At 36.5% G+C, this 19,179-nt stretch overlaps 1 protein-coding gene and 1 pseudogene across 17 annotated transcripts; one reads left to right on the top strand and one right to left on the bottom strand.

Moving 5' to 3' along the window:
- The first annotated feature begins 1,055 nt into the window (after positions 1 to 1,055).
- LOC147003703 (vomeronasal type-1 receptor 4-like) lies at positions 1,056 to 10,697 on the top strand. 17 transcript variants are annotated; one of them, XR_015048029.1, is made up of 6 exons: positions 1,056 to 1,305; positions 2,299 to 2,352; positions 4,196 to 5,886; positions 7,114 to 7,170; positions 7,333 to 9,131; positions 10,434 to 10,697. XR_015048029.1 is itself a non-coding variant. In XM_085842354.1 (6 exons), the coding sequence occupies exon 6, from the start codon at positions 7,675 to 7,677 to the stop codon at positions 8,698 to 8,700; it is 1,026 nt and encodes a 341-aa protein (XP_085698480.1). In that variant the 5' UTR covers positions 1,056 to 1,305; positions 2,299 to 2,352; positions 4,196 to 4,387; positions 5,741 to 5,886; positions 7,114 to 7,170; positions 7,333 to 7,674; the 3' UTR covers positions 8,701 to 10,168. The 17 variants fall into 17 exon arrangements, 15 of the variants coding, with proteins under 15 accessions (XP_085698480.1, XP_085698476.1, XP_085698482.1 ...); XR_015048028.1 differs by lacking the exon at positions 10,434 to 10,697 and adding an exon at positions 9,597 to 10,168; XM_085842354.1 differs by lacking the exon at positions 10,434 to 10,697 and having other exon boundaries at positions 4,196 to 4,387; positions 5,741 to 5,886; positions 7,333 to 10,168.
- LOC147003702 (methionyl-tRNA formyltransferase, mitochondrial pseudogene) lies at positions 10,188 to 11,358 on the bottom strand (annotated as a pseudogene).
- Between the last annotated feature and the right edge of the window lie 7,821 nt (positions 11,359 to 19,179).

Here is a 19,179-nt window from a genome sequence, read left to right as displayed (position 1 = left end):
TCATGCAGGAAAAGACAAAAAGTGTGCAATAACCACAGTTGGCAAGTGATTTCAAGCAAAGGTGTTTTGTAAAGACAGAACAGGACACTTGCACATGAGATTTCACTTGTTATAACAGTATGCACAAAACCTTCAAAAAACCGAACCTGACAAAATTCCAGCAGACAGGAGGTTGTCAAGATATACCACTCCTAACTGAAGAGTTATTGACCAGAGAATGTGTCCTGTGCTTTTGTTTTGTTTTGTTTTGTTTTGTTTGACTCTAAATTTGCAAGGATATCCCCACACTTTCATAGATGCCCTGTACTAGCCACACATTATTATCACGAATTAGAATTAATGATTTGTTGGTGTTGTTATTATTTATCTATTTATCTATTTATTTATTTACATTCCAAATGTGTCCCTGTTCCTCGTCACATCCCAGATTCTCTTCCAACCTCCCCATATCCTTCTTCATCATCTTCATCATCTTTGTTGTTATACTTGTCTTAGTTGTTGTTGATGTCCTCCCTCTCCTTAGTTGTTGTCATCATTGTCATTTCCTCCTCCTCCTCCTTCTTCTTCCATTTTTTTTAAATTAGAGGGGATAATGAAGGATGAATTTGACTAAAATACATTTAGATGTATGAAATACTCAGATACATTTAAGTATTAATTGTTCTAAATATTTTCTTTTTAAAATTAAATTGATTTGGTTTGGAAGAAGTCAGAGAATCCTGAATTCAATGGGACTTACAAATTTTTCTAAACTTCTCAATCTGACCTCAAAGTTTCTAGAACCTTCTACAGGAGAGCTAGTCAGTCATCCTCCAGGGTTCATGAAAACTTAGCATCTTTTCAAAGCACATAGTCCCTTAAGAGATATCCATGAGAAACTTTTTAGTTTTAAGACTTTTTAACTCTTCAAGACTTTTAAGTGTCTTTTTTAATTAGCAACTGGGGAAAGTTTCATGAATAATGTTGCCTCCCTAAGTCAGTGCTGTTATTGTCATTGCAGGTGAAATGAAAATTGTCATTCTGGAGGGAGGTTAAGTCACAGAGTCACAGACCTTTCTCTTAGGCTTCAACTGTCTGTGTCTCCCATGGTGCTGGTTATATACACTGAGTCAGGATATATACACGGAGCCCAACATTCTGCAGAGGTAAGAAGCCAGGTGAGTATTCTTTATTTCAGAATTTGTTGTAGAGCCAGCAAAGAAGAAAAGCATGTGAAAGTCCTCATGTCTGATAATGGCAACCTGGGGTATAAACACATCTATGGAACAGATAGACAAGGCACAAGTATAATTCAACAGCTAACAGGTGAGTGAAAAGGACAGAAATGTTTTTAAACTTGTGTCAGTCCTTGTTGGTTCTTACTATAATATAAGCTCCCCACTGAGGGTGACTGTGGGTAACACCAGGGAAATGCAGCCTGTCTGTGAATATGTTTAAGGACTGTGGTAATACATCAATGTGATAATTCAAGTTATCTTACATTATGTGTAGAATAATGTTGCAGATATTATTATAATAGGTGAACTTATCCTGGATTCACAACATAGTAAACATTCGTATGAAAATATAAGAAGTATACAACCATGGGAAGATACAGGATGTGAATATGTTCTGGAGCAAAATGTATTTTTATATGAATTTTTTATGTGAATTTGTCAGTAATTTTATGAGTTATAGAGACAGTAACTGTATTGTATGAACCCTGATACAATAACTGGTTTGAATCCTCTCTCTTAAATTGCGAAGAGATGACTGAATTGAAGTTGAAGACTTAATATAACAGCAATGTTATCAAATGTATCTTGAGTTTAGTCATACTCTAAAGTTAATCATAACCTCATTATGGTTTCCAGTGCTGTTTTGTTGTTGCTAATGGAATGCAGGGCAATATACATGGAAAGTTAAGGCTCTACCCCACAGCTATGTTTATCTACACATGTAGTTCTTTATTTCAGTTTGGAAAATATTTATCTTTCCACATATTTCCAAGGTTTGTTTCTCTTCTATTTGGATGCATTGCCAATTTTATTATAATAGGTTCATTAATATAAGAAGTAAGGACAGCCAGAGCTATAAAGAGAAACCCTGTCTCGAAAAACCAAAAAAAAAAAAAAAAAGAAGTAGCTTGTATAGAATTTTAAATAAGATATTTTAGTAACATAATTTGATCTAAAGCTATTTCAGCACACTTTATTTTTGATGTTGTGCTTTGTACAAAATAATGGTGTTACTAATTCAACTGTAACACTAGAGCTTTTACTCCTAAATGATAACTATGCTTTTTTTTTTCTTGTGAAGCCATAAATACCAGGCCTTGTCAGATGAAACTGGGATGGGACAACTTTTTCTCAGGCAAGATCATAGTAGAACACTATATTTTATTATTATCTCAAAAGTTGTATAAGTACTTGTCATCTGCCTATGAAATCAGATGTTATGTGAAAATGAAAACGCATGTGAAAGATTAATTCTTTATTTGTTTTTTCTTTATATTCATGAATGTTTTGCCTGCATATATATATAAATATATATATGCAAATATATATATATTTATATATTATATATATAATTTATATATTTATTTTTTATTATATATTTATTATATATTTATTATATATTTATTATATATTTATATATTTATTATTTATATATATTTATATATATATAAATTTATATATATATATATTTATATATATATGCAGTATGAGAATGCAGTCCCTGGAGAGGACAAAAGATCGTGCAGGACAGCCCTCTAACTTGAGTCACAGGCAGTATGAGCCACCATATAGGTACTGAAAACTAAACCCAGGTCCCCTTTAACAGCAGCAAGTTTTCTTTACTACTGGGTGATGCCTCTTGTCTCCCATAATGAAAATTTTCCAAAGCCAAAAGCATGCAATAAAATACCAACAAAGTGAAAAAAAATGTCAAGTGAGGATTACAATTTGCACAGAAAGCTGGAGTATGGTCATGACTTTGTGAGTACAGACCGTGTTTGTACCACACTAATCATTTTCAAGAACTTCAACCCTCTACTTTTGACAGTAAGAGCTTTGGGATTTACAGAAACCTTATACCTTATGTTTCTAGATTCTAGCCTTGACATGGGAAATAAAGCTACTGTCCATGTCAGACAGTTAACACTGTCAAAGAAAGTATAAATCTTAGAGGACAACAGTTATTCATAAATTGTTATCACTGCTGTTCATTTATATACTCAATTAATAAAAATCACACCTGCTATTTCTTATAGCATCCAGGATATATGAGAACAGAGTACATAAGAATCAGAAGAAAACAACCATGAAGTCTAATCTGTTATCCATAGAAAGGGAGCAATCTAACATTAAATATGGACATGGATCTTTATCATGGCCCATTTCAGTGTACTGTGAAAATTAGGGAACACTCTATCTGAATTGCCTGCTTTTAAGAGTCTTTAGAACAAGAAAAGAAAGTACCTCTCATAATGTGACTTATGAGGTCACTGAAAATGGGTCTGATGTGGTCAGTGTGAGAACTTTCAAAGCAAAGAAATTGAGGGAAGCAAATTAACATATTGTCTGGAGAAGAAATTTACACATATGAGCCAATTTAAGTTAAATTCATTCCTGACTTTCTTGCTATGCCATTACTAGGATCATGCTAGTCTTTTTGGTGGGTATGTCAATGAATATAAGGGATTGAATGATGATAGAACATGATCAGGCATGATTGTGAGATCTGTGCACAATAGAGGAAGCTTTTGATGTCTCATTCACTGAGTGGCATAGAATTGTGTTCACTGTCAGGAGATGAATCAAATCAGGGGAACAGCAGCACTAGTATACATCTTTTTGTTCCCTGTAGATTCACACTATTATCAGGTAAGAGAATTTGAGTGGTACAGATTGATAAGCATACAATGAAAATATATAATTTTTAAAAATATATTACCATTAGACAATCAACTGTAAACAAAATAAAACGAAGGGAATATTTACCAGTGATGATATTTTATTTCAGTAGATATGACCACACTGTGCTTTTGAGTGCAGAATACTATGGCTATGAAGATAAAGAGGCATTTCCAGATTGAGCTCAGTGACCTCACAGATCTGAGCACAGGAGTGGTACCATACTGTGGTGATGCTGGTTACTGTTTCCTTCTATTAATATTGCTTCTTACCTACATTCTTTTCTACATTGAATGCAGATGATAAACACTTCTCAAACACATTGTGCACATAGTTCTTAATCATTATCGGTTAAGGAGTCTCAAATGTTATAGCAGCTTTTAGAATGTCAATAATTGTGAGCAAATTTTGCTACCTACGTGTTGCCAGTTGGTTCCACTGGAATCATCCCTCTGGAAATGTAAATGTCCTGTCATTAAGAACAACTTGAGGTAGGTAAAACTTTAAAAAAACTTCTAAGTTATAGGCATAGTGACTTTATGCACTCAGTAAATGTTACCTTTGTGTTATACAAATGCTTATTTCTCTGTTCTCAGATCTTGTTTCAATTTGGACATGGCATTGAAATGCTTATGTGAAGAATATCCTGTCTCAATTCTTACCATATATTCTTTGCCTTGTCAATACATGTTGATCATCCAATGGCTGAGTAGAAGAGAGAATAGAACTGGACTTCTACTATCTAGGGCAAAGAGAGAGGGGGGCAGAGAGACAGACACAGAGACAGAGAGACAGAGACAGAGACAGGGAAAGAAAGAGAGGAAGGAAGAAGATTCAGTTTGAGCGGCAAAGAGTAAGTACTTTATAAGAGTTCAGTTGAAGCATTGAAGGACCCAAATGCAAGTATCTTGGGTAATTTGGCTGGGAGGTAACCAGATTAGTTTAGGGGGTTAATATAGATCAAATGACTGCCCAGGTATTATGGTAAAGCTTTAAAATAAATCTAAGTCTTTCTGTGTCGTTAGTGGGGAACTAGCTAGGATAAAGAAGTACAGTCACAGTATTAATTTCCAACCTACATTTATATGAAAATTAACATTTATACCAGGGATGTTGACTTTTTACTTGTCCTATGTTGGGTTCTGTGTATCCTAAATGATCTCACATTTCCTATAGCTATGTTCATCATATGGGGAACTTTAAAATATTCCCTAGAAGCCTGTTGTTGTATTCTTAGTGCTGGCACTTGGGAGGAAGATGCAGGGGGATCTCTCTGAGCTTGAGTAAATCTTGGTCTATATAGCAAATGCCAGGAAACATTGACAGACCATGTATAGAGCAAACAAACAAAACTCCAACAAGAATAATAACAAAAACTAAGCTTCCAATGATATTGGTTTTTCACATGTTATCTCTTTGAAAGTGTATATCTGAAATGATATCATATATCCTGTGTATCATGGTAAGATGGAGCATCAAACATATAGAGAATGGGTTTATGATACCGTTGTAACAATCTTTAAGTGGATTCACACATCAGTAAGCATAAGTGTTCACAAGTATTGGAGGGTGTATGTTGAGATTATGGTCTCATACTATGATTCCATAAGGTTCAAGTACATTTACCAGCTCCATTCATCCAGAAACATAGCTAAATTACCCACACTCTCTTTTTCCTTCCTTTCTTCTCATTTTTCTTCATGTATCTTTCCTTCCTTCTTTCCCTCCCTTCTTTGCTCCTTGCATCCTGTCTTTCTTTTGTTATTTCTTTCTTTTCTTATTTCCTTTCTTTCTTTTTTGTTCATGACATGCACTAATAAAACAAAAATAGTAACCCTCTCAAGAGATTTTTACAGGTAAAGCATAATGTGGAACACAGTAGTGTTGTGGCCCGACCAGCAGTCTGCAACGTGAACGGTTTAACTGAGGATGGCAGCTCGAGCTGAAAAGAGAGGAAGCTAGACGGGGAGGGAGAAGGAACGAGGCCAAGGCAAGATCATCCTGTTTAAAGCCCAATTTTACTAGTTTCGACATCCAGTTATAAAGGAAGGGGGAGGGAACCCGATTTCCCGCCAAACAATCTCGGGATCAAGTAACAGGGTGAACACGTGTGTATGTGTGTGTGTGTGTGTGTGTGTGTGTGTGTGTCTCCAAGCAGCGGCATGGTCCAGCAGTAGGCGTGGCAGAACGAATGAGCAGGAAGCTCCACCCCTGAGCAGACAGGTTCCAGGCTGGGTGAGGGAGAGGCTACACAGTAGATAGAGTGAAAAAAAAATATAATAAAGTTCTCAACAGTTCCCTTTAACTTTAACCAAATCAGATCTGTTTCATTTTTGAATGTAGTAGACTCATTAGTAACATTCATGAGACTGGGCCACATTTTACTTGTATGTGGCTTTTATAAATGCACAACCCCAACAACTATTGTATATGTTGAAGTTTTTCTTAGTCTACATGATTTTTGGAATGTGTGAATTTGTGAGATTGCATCAAATCAGAAGCCTTTTCTCACTAAGTCCCATGACCTGAGTGAGTGTGTGTGTGTGTGCGACTTTTCAGCTCTTAATTTGTCACTTGTACTATCATTCTAATATATTATACAATTTAAGAATTTTATTATTGAGTTTAATAATTTTTAGTTATTGAAGATAAATATAAGTTCGTGGCAACTCAAAGGCCACTGTGCTCAACAAAACTTCACATCTAGTGCCTGTATTTAGCAGGCTTGATGACTGCCTAGAGCAAAAATTTTTTACAGAATATGCTAGAATGCATTTTACATCTAGATTTTAAAGGCAAAAAGCCTGAAAAAAACTACATCCTGATTGGAATTTGTTATAAGGAATCAAAGCAATCAAGCAGTAGTACAGAATCATGTTTTATGCAGTTAGCTTTGGCATTTTGACCTTCATTGTATACAACTGAGGTAAGTCCTTTTTTGTGAGTCTGTTCATGGAGGATTTAGAAATGAGAGGGTAAATTTCAGATTAAATCCAACAGGACCCAAGCAGAAAAAAGACAGAGGAAACATTGATCCTTCAGAAGACTAAAGATATATTCTAAGTGATGTTAGCTATTTCTCATTACTTATGACTTGATTTCAGATGAATTATCCATCTGAATAAAACACTATTGTTTTATTAAGGAAAACTGACCATGCTTCAGAGAGTATATAAGCAACACAATTTGAACAGCATTTTTTTTTTCTTTCCTTCAGGTGAGGTTAAAATGCAATGTGGTGGATATGGGAAGTGTAAAAATGAATGTGATCAGGGTAAAGTATATGAAACTCCCAAATGAATGAAAATATTTTGTTGCAAAAAATGGAGAATTGCTTTATTTAAGTTTTGTGGTTTTTACTGAAGTTGATTTCTATATATATTCTGAATAGTCCTGTTTGTTAATATTGACTATCACTTTTCCTCCTTTCTCATAGGCCAATATCACATTATCCTGAGTGTGGCACATTCTAGAAAACTTGACATATCTCCTTTTATTGATACATACATTCTCAGATATTGAGTAATCCTACAGTAACAAGCATGGAAAGTAATCACTCCTTTCAACGATTTTGGCATGAGGGTTTTGTTGTTGTTTTTAATGTGGTCTATGTTGGCCTTGTACTTGCAAGTATAAAGAATCCTCTACTTTATCCTCTTACTGACTCCATTGATTAAAGGTGTCCTCATTCACCACAGTCTAGAACCAGATGCCATTATTCATTTGACCAGAAAAATACAGTGGCTATATTGTAAAGGAAACTGTGCTGAATCACAAAATGGACTTCTGGAATCTGGCAATCAGAATTATTTTCTTATCACAAACTGCGACTGGAATTCTGGGAAATGTTTTCCTTATTTTCTACTATCTAGTCCTTTACTACAGAGAATGTACATTAAAGCCCACAGATTTGATTTTAATGAATCTACTGGCAGCCAATCTGGTGATACTTCTCTCTATAGGTGTGCCCCAAACAATGGCAATATGGGGATTGAAGGAGTTCTTGAATCATTTAGAATGTGAGCTTCTATTGTTCATTCAAGGATTTAGTCGAAGTATGTCCATTTGCACCATCTGTTTCTTGAGTGTTTTCCAAACCCTGACCATCAGTCCCAAGAAATTTTGTTGGAAGTATTATAAATCCAAAGCAGCCAAGTACATTGGCAGTTGCACTTCCCTACTCTGGGTCTTGCACGTGTTGATTAATTTCATTTTCTTTCTGTACACATTTATCAAAAGAAATAACACAAATGTGACAAGGACACGAGATTTTGGGTACTGTTCACATACAGGGAGTGATGACATCAGTGACTTAATTTATGCAGCTTTGGTGGTATGCCCTGAAGTCTTTTTTTCTGTGCTTACTGTCTTTACAAGTGTCTCCATGATTGTCATTCTGTACAGACACAAGAAGAGGGTTCAACACATCCGTAGCACTCATGGTTCCAGTCGATATTCCCCAGAGTCCAGGGCCACTCAAAACATCCTCACAGTGGTGTCTACTTTTCTGGCCTTTTGTTCTCTCACCACCATCTTAAGAGGCTGTGTAGCTCTTTTTCATGGTCACAGTTGGTGGCTGATGAATATTAATCACCTCACTTCTCTGTGTTTCCCCACTTTTGCACCCTTTGTTTTTATGAGTCATTACTCCATTGTATCTAGACTCAGTTTGGTCTGGTTAAGAAAAAAAAATCTCATAATTCTCTTATTGCCCAATTGTTTACTCACTCTTAACCCTAATAGGTCAATAAAGAACATTAAGAGAGTCATTCCTTGTCTTTCTAAGATTAATCATATATGGTGAAAGGGTGTTTATTTGTATCACCTGCCTCTTGAGTGTCTTCCAGACAATGACCTTCAGTACAACGAAATCCCTTTGGAAGGGTCATAAAGACAAATCTGCCAAGACCATGAACTATTCCATTTCCCTTCTCTTGGTCTTGCACACATGGCTCAACTTCATTTCCTTTGTGTACACATTCATCAGGAATGGACAAATGTGACAAGAATATGAGGTTTTCGATAGTATTCCATTACAGGGACTGATGACATGAGTTGACTCATTCTCTACTCGATTTGTCTCATTGTACTCTTCAACTTACAGCTACTACAGTTTTTCCTTTGTGTGGATGATGTGCAAGGAAGCTAGTAAACCAACTATCCATAAAGCTTGCCTTCTTGTGGCTTTCATGCTATCAAGTATTCTTGACTGTCTGATTGCAGCACAGACATCTGGTGGGTAGTACATTTTAACTGCAAGGCAAACTAAAACCATGGCTGGTCATAAACTTGTAATTCATGTGACCCTTGTCCTAGGACAGCTGTTCTGGCCTACACCAGTATCAGAAAACTGCTTAAGTAATAATTCCCAGGGCCTTTGTTTGTACTTTTGCCAGAAGCAATGTTAATTGGTTGTTCATGATCTTGTAGAAACAATCCTCCACAAAGGCATTATCCCTAGCCACTGAGAGCAAAATGTTGATTTAGATCTTTCACCTTGTACCAAAACTGATAGAAAATGAATGATTTTTTAAGTCATCCTGGCACTGTTTATTAGTATTTCTTCTTTGCCCTGTTATTAAACATAGATTGTTTTCTCATACAATATAACCATAATACAGCTTCCTCTCCCTCTGCCTCTTCCAGTTTCTTCCTACCTCTTCACTCATCTTGATCAACTCCCTTTCTATCTCTCATTAGAAAAGAGCAACAGGCTTCTGTGAGAAACAAAAAAGCATAAATACACAATATATGATAATAAACAAAAACTATCATATTGAAGTTAGTCATGACAAGCTAACAGAGAAACAAAAAGTCCTTGAAAGAAGGCAGCAGAATCAAGGAGTCATATTTCCACATATAGAAGTCCCATAGAAGTATGAAACTAAAGTTATAGTGCATATTCTGAGACTAGGTAAGCCCGGTGATTGCTGATTTAGTCTTATTGAGTTCATATGAGCTTTTTATAGTGGGAGATTGTCTCCTGATATCCTCTGTCTCCCCCATCTCCATCTTTTCTTCCTCCAGTCTCTTCGGCTAGAATCTGGATTCCTGACCCTTAAGTAGAGAAATTTAAAGGAGACATCTCTCTTTTTTTTTTTTTTTTTTTTTTTAGGCTGAACATTATAAATACAAATTTTATTTAAACTTCTTGTGTGATTCAAGTAGAAAAGTTCACCCTTGACTGCTACACACAATGGAGAGCGAAAGACTTTTGCCTCCTGACAACCACTTCTCTTTTTCCCACACTGTCATCTTCTTGCTTGTAAATCAAGCTTTTAATAAATTACAAGTGTGTAATAGGTCCTTGTCCGTGGTCTTTCTAGCTACTTAATGCACTGTTGCATAGCAACAACTTTGTTTTCTGCTGCATCTTTGTTGGAAGTCTGAGAGTCTGAAATCTGCACTGGCTTGGGTGAGCGTGGGAATTTTTCTGGTACCACGCATCAAGCCATCCTTACAGTGAACCAGCAGCATTTGTGATGGTCTGTGGTACACCACGGACCCCGGATTTAAAGTGTGTTCTGTTAATTTCAGATCTGCAAGGATGGAGTTGTTAACTTCTACGAGATCCAGAAGTTTAACTGTGTTCTCCATCCAGAGCGTCTGCAGTGGGACTATATCCCCAATGGCAAGGTGAAGTCTGAGTACTTGCTCTGAGGTTTGCTCCTCCCACTTGACACAGCTGGTGCCAGCAGAGACCTTGGGGGCATATGTCACTCCCTCAGCTGGCTGCAGCCTTCCATTGTTCAGACTTTCAGGCAACTTTTCCTGAGATAAGCTGAGATAAGCATGTTGGCGCCAAGTTTTGACAACACTGCTTCCAATTCCTTTGATGTGCTCTTGGGAGGCACAGGGATGGTTTCCTGCTGGAGAATTGGGCCTATATCAAATCTTTTGGGTCTAATTTGCATAATCGTTACACCAGTGACAGTGTCTCCATGAAGCACCCTGTGGATTATCAGAGCGGGACCACGCCACCTCGGGAGGCAACTGGGGTGCACATTCAGTATGCCGTCAAAAGCCGGCCAAAGGAAGCCACTACCCCAACGTCATATTCTCCAGATCCCACGTCGGGCCACTCGTTCACCGGGAGCTGAGACTGAATAGCATATTGCTTCACAGGTAGTCCTTTGGGGGATAGCGAAGGCACTGTGACAACCTCCAGTTTCTCAATTAGCTTTTCCTCTTTGCTGTCTCTGGCGGCGTGCAGCGCCCACAGCGTTTCCCGGGCAAAGTGGTCAGTGCAGAGGAACAGCACCCGCCAAGGCGGCTTCTCGAGGACTCGGGAGCCTTGGCCGTCCTTCCTGTGGAACCTGGCGGGTGCCTGACAGGAACAGCGTGGCCTCCTTCCAGTCAGCCACCGACCCCAGCAGCGCCGCGGAAGGAGCATCACCTCCAAGACATCTCATTTAAACCTGTATGTTCCATGACAAACTCTCTCTACCTCCCTCTCTCTCTGTCTCTCTCTCTCTCTCTCTCTCTGTGTGTGTGTGTGTGTGTGTGTGTGTGTGTGTGTGTGCGCATGTGTGCACGTTCCCACACTCTGGTTCAGTGGTTCTTTGGATTTGCTCTCACCTATATCAGCATGAAGCCTGTGTGATCATGGCTGAGAAAGGCACTGACCTATGAACATAGCAGAATATCATTAGGTATCATTTTTTCTTCTTATAGATCAGTAGTATTTGCATTTCGTCTAGGTCCCTGGTTTATACAGACTGTAGATTTTGTTCTACCAATCAATGTCAGGTATGACTTCCAAATCATGGTGTTAGACTTCAAATCAGACATTGCCTGCTTACTCCTACGAGGTTCATGTCCCCATTGCCCTAGCATCTTGCAGATAGATAGATCACAGGTTGTGCGCATGGTGTGATGTTCACTTTTCTCTTTTGGTACCCTGCAGAATAATTTTCAGTGTCACAGACACCAGTTTGACCTCATAATATTCAGTGATTTGTGTGATGGCTAGATCAATGGGGTCATTTGTACATTTGTGAAGAGTAATCTATTTTCTGACAATAGCCTTGAATGTTTGGGAATTTCCATGGGACATTTTTGGCCAACAACTCAATTGGGTAAAATCCAGTATGAGTACTGGATATTTTGTTTTGGGCATGAGATGGGTAGTTGCGGTTCCTCTTCCCTCATTATTTGGAGACTTCATTAGGATGGCATTCTGATAATATAGCAAGTTTCCACAGAAACAGATTTCCATGCTGCCCATCAAAGTCCCTTAAATTCTAGATGTCTCTCTTCTAATTCCCTTCATCAAACCCATCTGCTCTCCTATTTCCCACCTGATCCTCCTAATCATGTCCTCCCCCCCCCTCCTGGCTCCAGTCTACTCACTAAATCTATTCTATTTCTTTCTCCTAGGGACATGTGTCTCCCCTAATACTTTCCTCTATTCCCACCCTCTCTGTTTCTGTGGACTATAGACTAGACATTATTTATTTAAAATTCATATCCAGGTATATGTTAATATTTACCAGATTTATCTTTCTGGGTCTGAGTTACCTCATTTGGGATATTTTTTATTTCATCACTTGTCTGAAAATTTAACAATCTCATTGTTTCAAGAGCTGCATATTACTACATTGTGTAAATATTCTTTATTCACCTTCCTTTTGAGGAACATTTAGGCTATTTTCAATTGCTGACTATTTTGGATAGAGTAGCAGTGAACATATTTTAGCAAGTGTCCATGAGTAAGGATGAAGCATCCTGTGCTCATATGCCCTAGAATAGTATACCTGGATTTTGAGGTAGATTGATTCACTGAGGTTTATACGTCATTGATATTACTCTCAATTTATTTTGCATTTGTATATGGCAGAGCTAATAATTTTTGAGTTAATTTTGTGTCTAATTGCAGATAATTTATATGAGTTATAAGAGACTCTGAATTTTGACTTTTACCTTTCTAATATTTACCTCCTTAATCTCTGTCAGTTGTTTTATTGGTGGAGCTGAAACTGAGCAGTAATAGATATGCCAAGAGTAAACAAGGTTGATTTGTTCCTGACTTTCATGGACTTGCTTTGTGTTTCTTTCCATTTAAGTTAATGTTGTTATGAGCTTCCTGTTCACTGCCTTTGTTATACTTTTATATAATCTTTGTATCTTAATCTTTCCAGGATTTTTATTGTATTATAAAAGGGTGTTGGATTTTGTCAAATGCATTTTCTGCTTCTAATGTGTTGATCATGTATCTTCTTTAATCTTTCATTTGTGTATATGGTGGATTACATTTATTAATTTTGATATATTGATCCATCCCTGAATCTCTGGGTTGAAGTCTAATTGATTATGGTGATTATTATTTTCATAATTCAAGTATTTTATAGAAATTTTTTGTCAATGTTTATGAGGAAAACTGCTTTGTAATTCTCTTTCTTTGCTACATCTTTATAATGTCTGGATATCAGGGAAGCTGGCTTTATAAAATAAACTGATCAGTGTTCCTTTTATTTTTAATTTGTTGAATAACTTGAGAGTTATTGGCATTATTCGGCTCTTCTTTGAAAGCCATGTAGAATTCTGTGATAAAACCATGTGGCCCTGGGTTTTTTCTTTGTTTGTTTGCATGGTTGGGAGAACTTTAATCCCTGCATATATTTCTTTACAGGTTATTTTTTTTTACAGGTTATTAATTTGTTGGTTTGTTTGTTTTTTTTTGGGGGGGGGGGAGGTTATTTGATCTCATCCTGATCCTGATATAAATTTGCTAAGTGGTGTGTATTGAGCAAATTATTATTTTTTTTTTTTTATTTTACACTAGGTAGAGTACAGATCTTTAAATTATATCCTTATGATCCAGAGAATTTACTCAAGCTCTGTTATTATGTCTCCCTTGTAATTTCTAATTTTGTTAATTTGGATATTCTTTCTGTGTCTCTTAGTTCATTGGATAATGTTTTGCCAATTTCCTGATTTTTCTTAAGTAATCAACATTTTGTTTCATTAATTCTTTGTGTTGGTATTGTTTTTCTATTTTATTGCTTTCAGTCCAGACGTTGATTATTTTTTGGCATCATTTGAGTGTGATTTTTTTGTTTTTTGGGTTTTTTTTTTTTTTTTTTTTTTTTTGGTTTTTTTCGAGACAGGGTTTCTCTGTATAGCCCTGGCTGTCCTGGAACTCACTTTGTAGACCAGGCTGGCCTCGAACTCAGAAATCCACCTGCCTTTGCCTCCCGAGTGCTGGGATTAAAGGTGTGCGCCACCACGCCTGGCGAGTGTGATTTTTTTTTTTCATTTTATTCTAGAACTTTCAGATGTGCTGTCCCCTAGGTGAATTCTCTCTGCCTCTGGTGATATGCACTCACTCAAGACAGATTAGATTTTATTAAAGACAGGATTATTAGGAAACTGCTCTCAGGAGAGATCACCAGAGAGAGAGAGAGAGAGAGAGAGAGAGAGAGAGAGAGAGAGAGAGAGAGAAGGGCACAAAGTAGCTGAGAGAGAAGAGAAGAAGAGGAAGGGAGACAGAGACCAAAAATGTCTGGATCATACTGGTGGAAGGGTAACCCATCCCCTGGGCTAGAATGTTCAAGGTAAAGCTCAGGATATGCCAGGTAGGGATGCTGAGAGAACCTTGCTTTGGGGTCTAAAATATGGGCCTCAGTGCCCCCCATCCCAATTCTAGCCCTTGTTGATGATAAATGTATAAGAGAGGGCCATAATCATTCATGACTACTTCCTGTTGACTTTGGAAAGAAGTTTTGTTTTAACTCACTATGAAGTTGCACTTCTTAGTATAGTATATTTTTGAGACTGGAACCAACTATTTCATCTCAATTTAAATGTATCTTTTGAAGAATTCTTTTGCTGTTCTGCTCTGATCTTAATCAAGGTGGTGGTATGGCCAAAACTTGACTCTCTTTTTCCCAAATTCAAAAGAGTTATGTGCCATCACCCAGTGTGTACACTTTTTCCTGTCACCATGGTGTGAGATTTAATATGAGGAGGCTGGTTGTTCATCATCATCTTTGAAATGAGTGATTTCCATAAAAATGTGCTTTTTACATGCACAAGGTCTATTTAATCCTAAAGTAAGTTAAAACCAAGCATGGAGAATGGAATTGGGTATGAAAATTCCACTCCTCTCTGTTGATCTGTAATTGTTAGCTTCTGGGAAGGTCAATTATCTTTAAGAACTGTCCCTGTCCACATTCTAGTAAAAGACCACATGTTCAAGAATACTTGGATAATACATATTGGCATTGATGGGAGAGCAAGGCATGACATAAATTTGGGTAGAAAGAGAAAAAGGATGGATCTGGGAAGTGTTAAGAAGGAGAGAGAGTGAATATGATCAAAACACATAATATTAAATTCTCAAAAAATAATAAAATTATAAAATGTGCATTTTAAATACCTTCATCAGGAAACAGGAGAGAATAACACCTAACTTGATTGCTAGTAGGACTAAAAGTCAAGTTAGCCTTTCTCAGGATCTCAGTATTTGCCATTATCTTTTGAAGGTAAGATAGGCTGAAAGTTACAGAGATGACCCAGCAGTTAAGTTCCTAGACTGTTCTTGTAGAACTTAAATTCACTTCAAAATACCTGTGACAGATACTTCATAACTACTTGAAACTTTAACTCTAAGGATCTGAGGTCCACTTGTGGCCATTGCAGTTACTTATACTCATGTATTCATACACACACACACACACACACACACACACACACACACACACACACACCTATGATGCATTAATATTTGAACCAGTAGATTTGGATATGCCTAAGGTATTCTTTAATACAAAACATAAAACATCAACAATTTCTGTTATCTTGATGTTCAGACCTTGGTTAAGGGCTTCTCATACATAGCCAATTAAAACTTCCCCAGAAAACTTTTAGGGTAACATTATTGCCTGGACCTACACTAACACTCCACTAACCCTAAAAAGGCAAAACTTCTGTTAAGAGATTCTAATGCAGTGCTTAAAGATACTTACCACTTTATTGAATGCTTAAGAAACCAGTGTGGGCAACAGTCAAAGAAACTGCAAAATGCATAAAGCTCCAAAGCCAAAACATACAGAAAATTCAGGACACAATGAGAAGACAAAACATAAGGATAATAGGTATAGAAGAGAGTTAAGATTCCCAACTTAAAGGGTCACTAAAAATTATAGGAGAAACAAAATTATAAAAGAAAACTTCCCTAACCTAAAGAAAGAGATGCCCACGAACATACAAGAAGCCTACAAAACTCTAAATAGACTGGACAAGAAAAGAAATGAGTCCCATCACATAATAATAATAAAAAAAACAAAACACCAAATGCACTAAACCCAGAAAGAATATTAAAAGCAGTAAGTAAAAAGGTCAAGTAACATATAAAGGCAGACATATCAGAATTACACCAGACTTCTCACCAGAGACTATGAAAGCTAGAAGATACTAGGCAGATGTCATACAGACCCTAAGAGAACACAAATGCCAGTCCAGGCTACTATAACTAGCCAAACTCTCAATTACCATAGATGGAGCAAGCAAGATTTTTCTTGACAAAACCAAACTTACACAATATCTTTCCATAAACCCAGCCCTAAAAAGGATAGTAGATGGAAAACACCAACACAAGGAGGGAAACTGCATCCTAGAAAAATCAAGAAAGTTATCTTTCAGTAAACTCAAAAGAAGACAGCCACACAAACATAATTCCACCTCTAACAACAAAAATAACAGGAAGTAATAATCACTTTTCCTTAATATCTGTTAACATCAGTGGACTCAATTCCCCCCAAAAGTCATAGACTATTAGACAGAATATGCTAATAGGACTCAGCATTTTGCTGAATACAGTAAACCCATGTCAGTGACAAAGACACTACCTCCGAGTAAAAGTTCTGAAAACAATTTTCCAAGCAAATGGTCCCAAGAAAAAAACTAAAGTAGCCATTTGAATATCGAATAAAATCAACTTTCAAATAAAAGTTATCAAAAGAGATAAGGAAGGACACTTCATTTTGGTCAAGAAAAAAAATCTACCAAGATGAACTCTCAATTCTGAACATCTATGCTCCAAATGCAAGGGCACCCACATTCATAAAAGAAACTTTACTAAAGCTCAAAGCACACATCACACCCCATAAATAATAGTGGGAGACTTCAACACCCCACTCTCAGGAATGGACTGATCATGGAAACAGAAACTAAATAGAGACAGAGTGAAACTTACAGAAGTTATGAACCAAATGAATCTAGTACATTTGTAGAACATTTCATCCTAAAGCAAAAGAATATACCTTCTTCTCAGCACCTAATGGTACCTTCTCCAAAACTGATCATATAATTTGTCACAAAACAGGCCTCAACAGATACAAGAAGATTGAAGTATTCCTTAGCACCCTATCAGATCACCAGAGACTTAGGCTGGTCTTAAATATCAACAAAAACAATGGAAAGCACACATACACATGGAAGCTGAACAATGCTCTAATCAATGATAAATTGGTCAAGGAAGAAATAAAGAAAGAAATTAAAGGTTGTTTTGAGTTTAATGAAAATGAAGACACATCATACCAAAACTTATGGGACACAAAGAAAGCAGTGGTTAGAGGAAAACTCATAGCTCTAAGTGCCTCCAAAAAGAAACTGAAGAGAGCTTATACTAGAAGCTTGACAGCACACTCTAGAACTAAAGGAAGCCAATACACCCAAGAGGAGTAGATAGCAGGAAATAGCCTAACTCAGGACTGAAATCAACCAAATGAAATAAAAAGTACTATACAAAGAATCAACAGAAATAGGACCTGGTTCCTTGAGAAAATCAACAGGATAGATAAACCCTTAATAGACTAACCAGAGGATACAGAGAAAGTATCCAAATTAATAAAATCAGAAATGAAAAGGGAGACATAACAATGAAACAAATTTTACAATAATTATTCTGTTTGTTGAATGTTAAAGGTTGAAAATATTAAGATCATTATTTATTTATTTATTTATTTATTTATTTATTTATTTATTTATTTTTCAGGACAGGGCTTCTCTGTATAGATCTGGCTGTCCTAGAACTCACTTTGTAGACCAGGCTGGCCTTGAACTCAGAAATCTGCCCACCTCTGCCTCCCAAGTGCTGGGATTAAAGGCGTGTGCCACCACGCCCGGCTTTAAAATCATATTTTATAAAAATGAATACAAGGTAATTTGAACACATTTAGGCTGTAAAAGTAATTAGCATTTAATAAATAACAGTATATTTATTAGAAATTAAAAAAAAGAAACCAGTGTGGAATACAGGAATAAGACAGGCATTTTAGTATGACTGTTTTTAAATGGCCTGTCTGAAATTTTAGTGCAAACAAAAAGCCACATCTCTCTTGTAAAACATATCTGAATGAGATAAAAAGAAATCATATCTCATTGGAATGTTTTTGACCTGTAATTTTTTTTTTATACAATGGAACAAAATAAAGATCTTCCTTTCTTTCTTTTGGAAGAAGTTTAAATTTAGAATACACCCATGGTGCATGTTCTTGCATCAGAATGTCTACCCTTGTTTTCTATTTCTGCTTACACACTGCTGCTGACGCACAAGAACTGATTTTTTTTCTTTGTCTCAGAAACTACAAAAGCCTTGAATTCATTATCAAAGTTAGAAATTTACAGTATAGAAAGATGTAAAAAAATAAATAAATAAGGAGAGAGTGGGCATCCTTGTCTTGTGTCCAATTTCAGTGGGATTGCTTCAAGTATGTCTCCATTTAATTTGATATTGGCTGTTAGTTTGTAATAAATTATTTTTATTATGCTTAGGTATGGGCCTTGAAGTCATAATCTTTCCAAACTTTTAACATTAAGTGGTGTTGTATTTTGTCAAATGCTTTTTCTGCACCTAAGGAGATGATCAAGTGATGTTTTTCTTTGAATTTGACTAGTCAATTATGTTAATGAAATTTTGTATATTAAACCAACCTTGCATCCCTAGGATGAAGCCTACTTGATTGTGTTGAATAATGGTTTTGATGTGTTCTTGGATTCAGTTTGCAAAAATTTTATTGAGTATTTTTGCATTGATATTCATAAGTGAAATTGAAGTTCTCTTTTTTGGTTGAGTCCTTGTGTCGTTAGGTATCACAGTAATTGCGGCTTCATAGAATTGTGGCTTCACTCTTCTTTTACAGTTTGATGTCTTTATTGTTTTTTTTATTATTTATTTTCTTTATATACATTCCAAATGCTATCCCTCTGCCCTGCTCCCCTACCCACCCACTCCCGATTCTTGGCCCTGGAATTCCCCTGTACTGGGGCATATAAAGTT

This window comes from Mus caroli, unplaced genomic scaffold (genome assembly GCF_978045245.1).
Source record: "Mus caroli unplaced genomic scaffold, Mus_caroli_1 scaffold_8, whole genome shotgun sequence".
Taxonomy (NCBI): Eukaryota; Metazoa; Chordata; class Mammalia; order Rodentia; family Muridae; genus Mus; species Mus caroli.
The sequence above is the reverse complement of the archived record's forward strand: the minus strand, read 5'-3'. Positions and strand labels throughout refer to the sequence as shown.

Bases quoted from the DNA above. Each gene is read 5' to 3' on its own strand.
- LOC147003703 (XM_085842357.1), top strand. From the start codon at position 7,675: ATGGACTTCTGGAATCTGGCAATCAGAATTATTTTCTTATCACAAACT.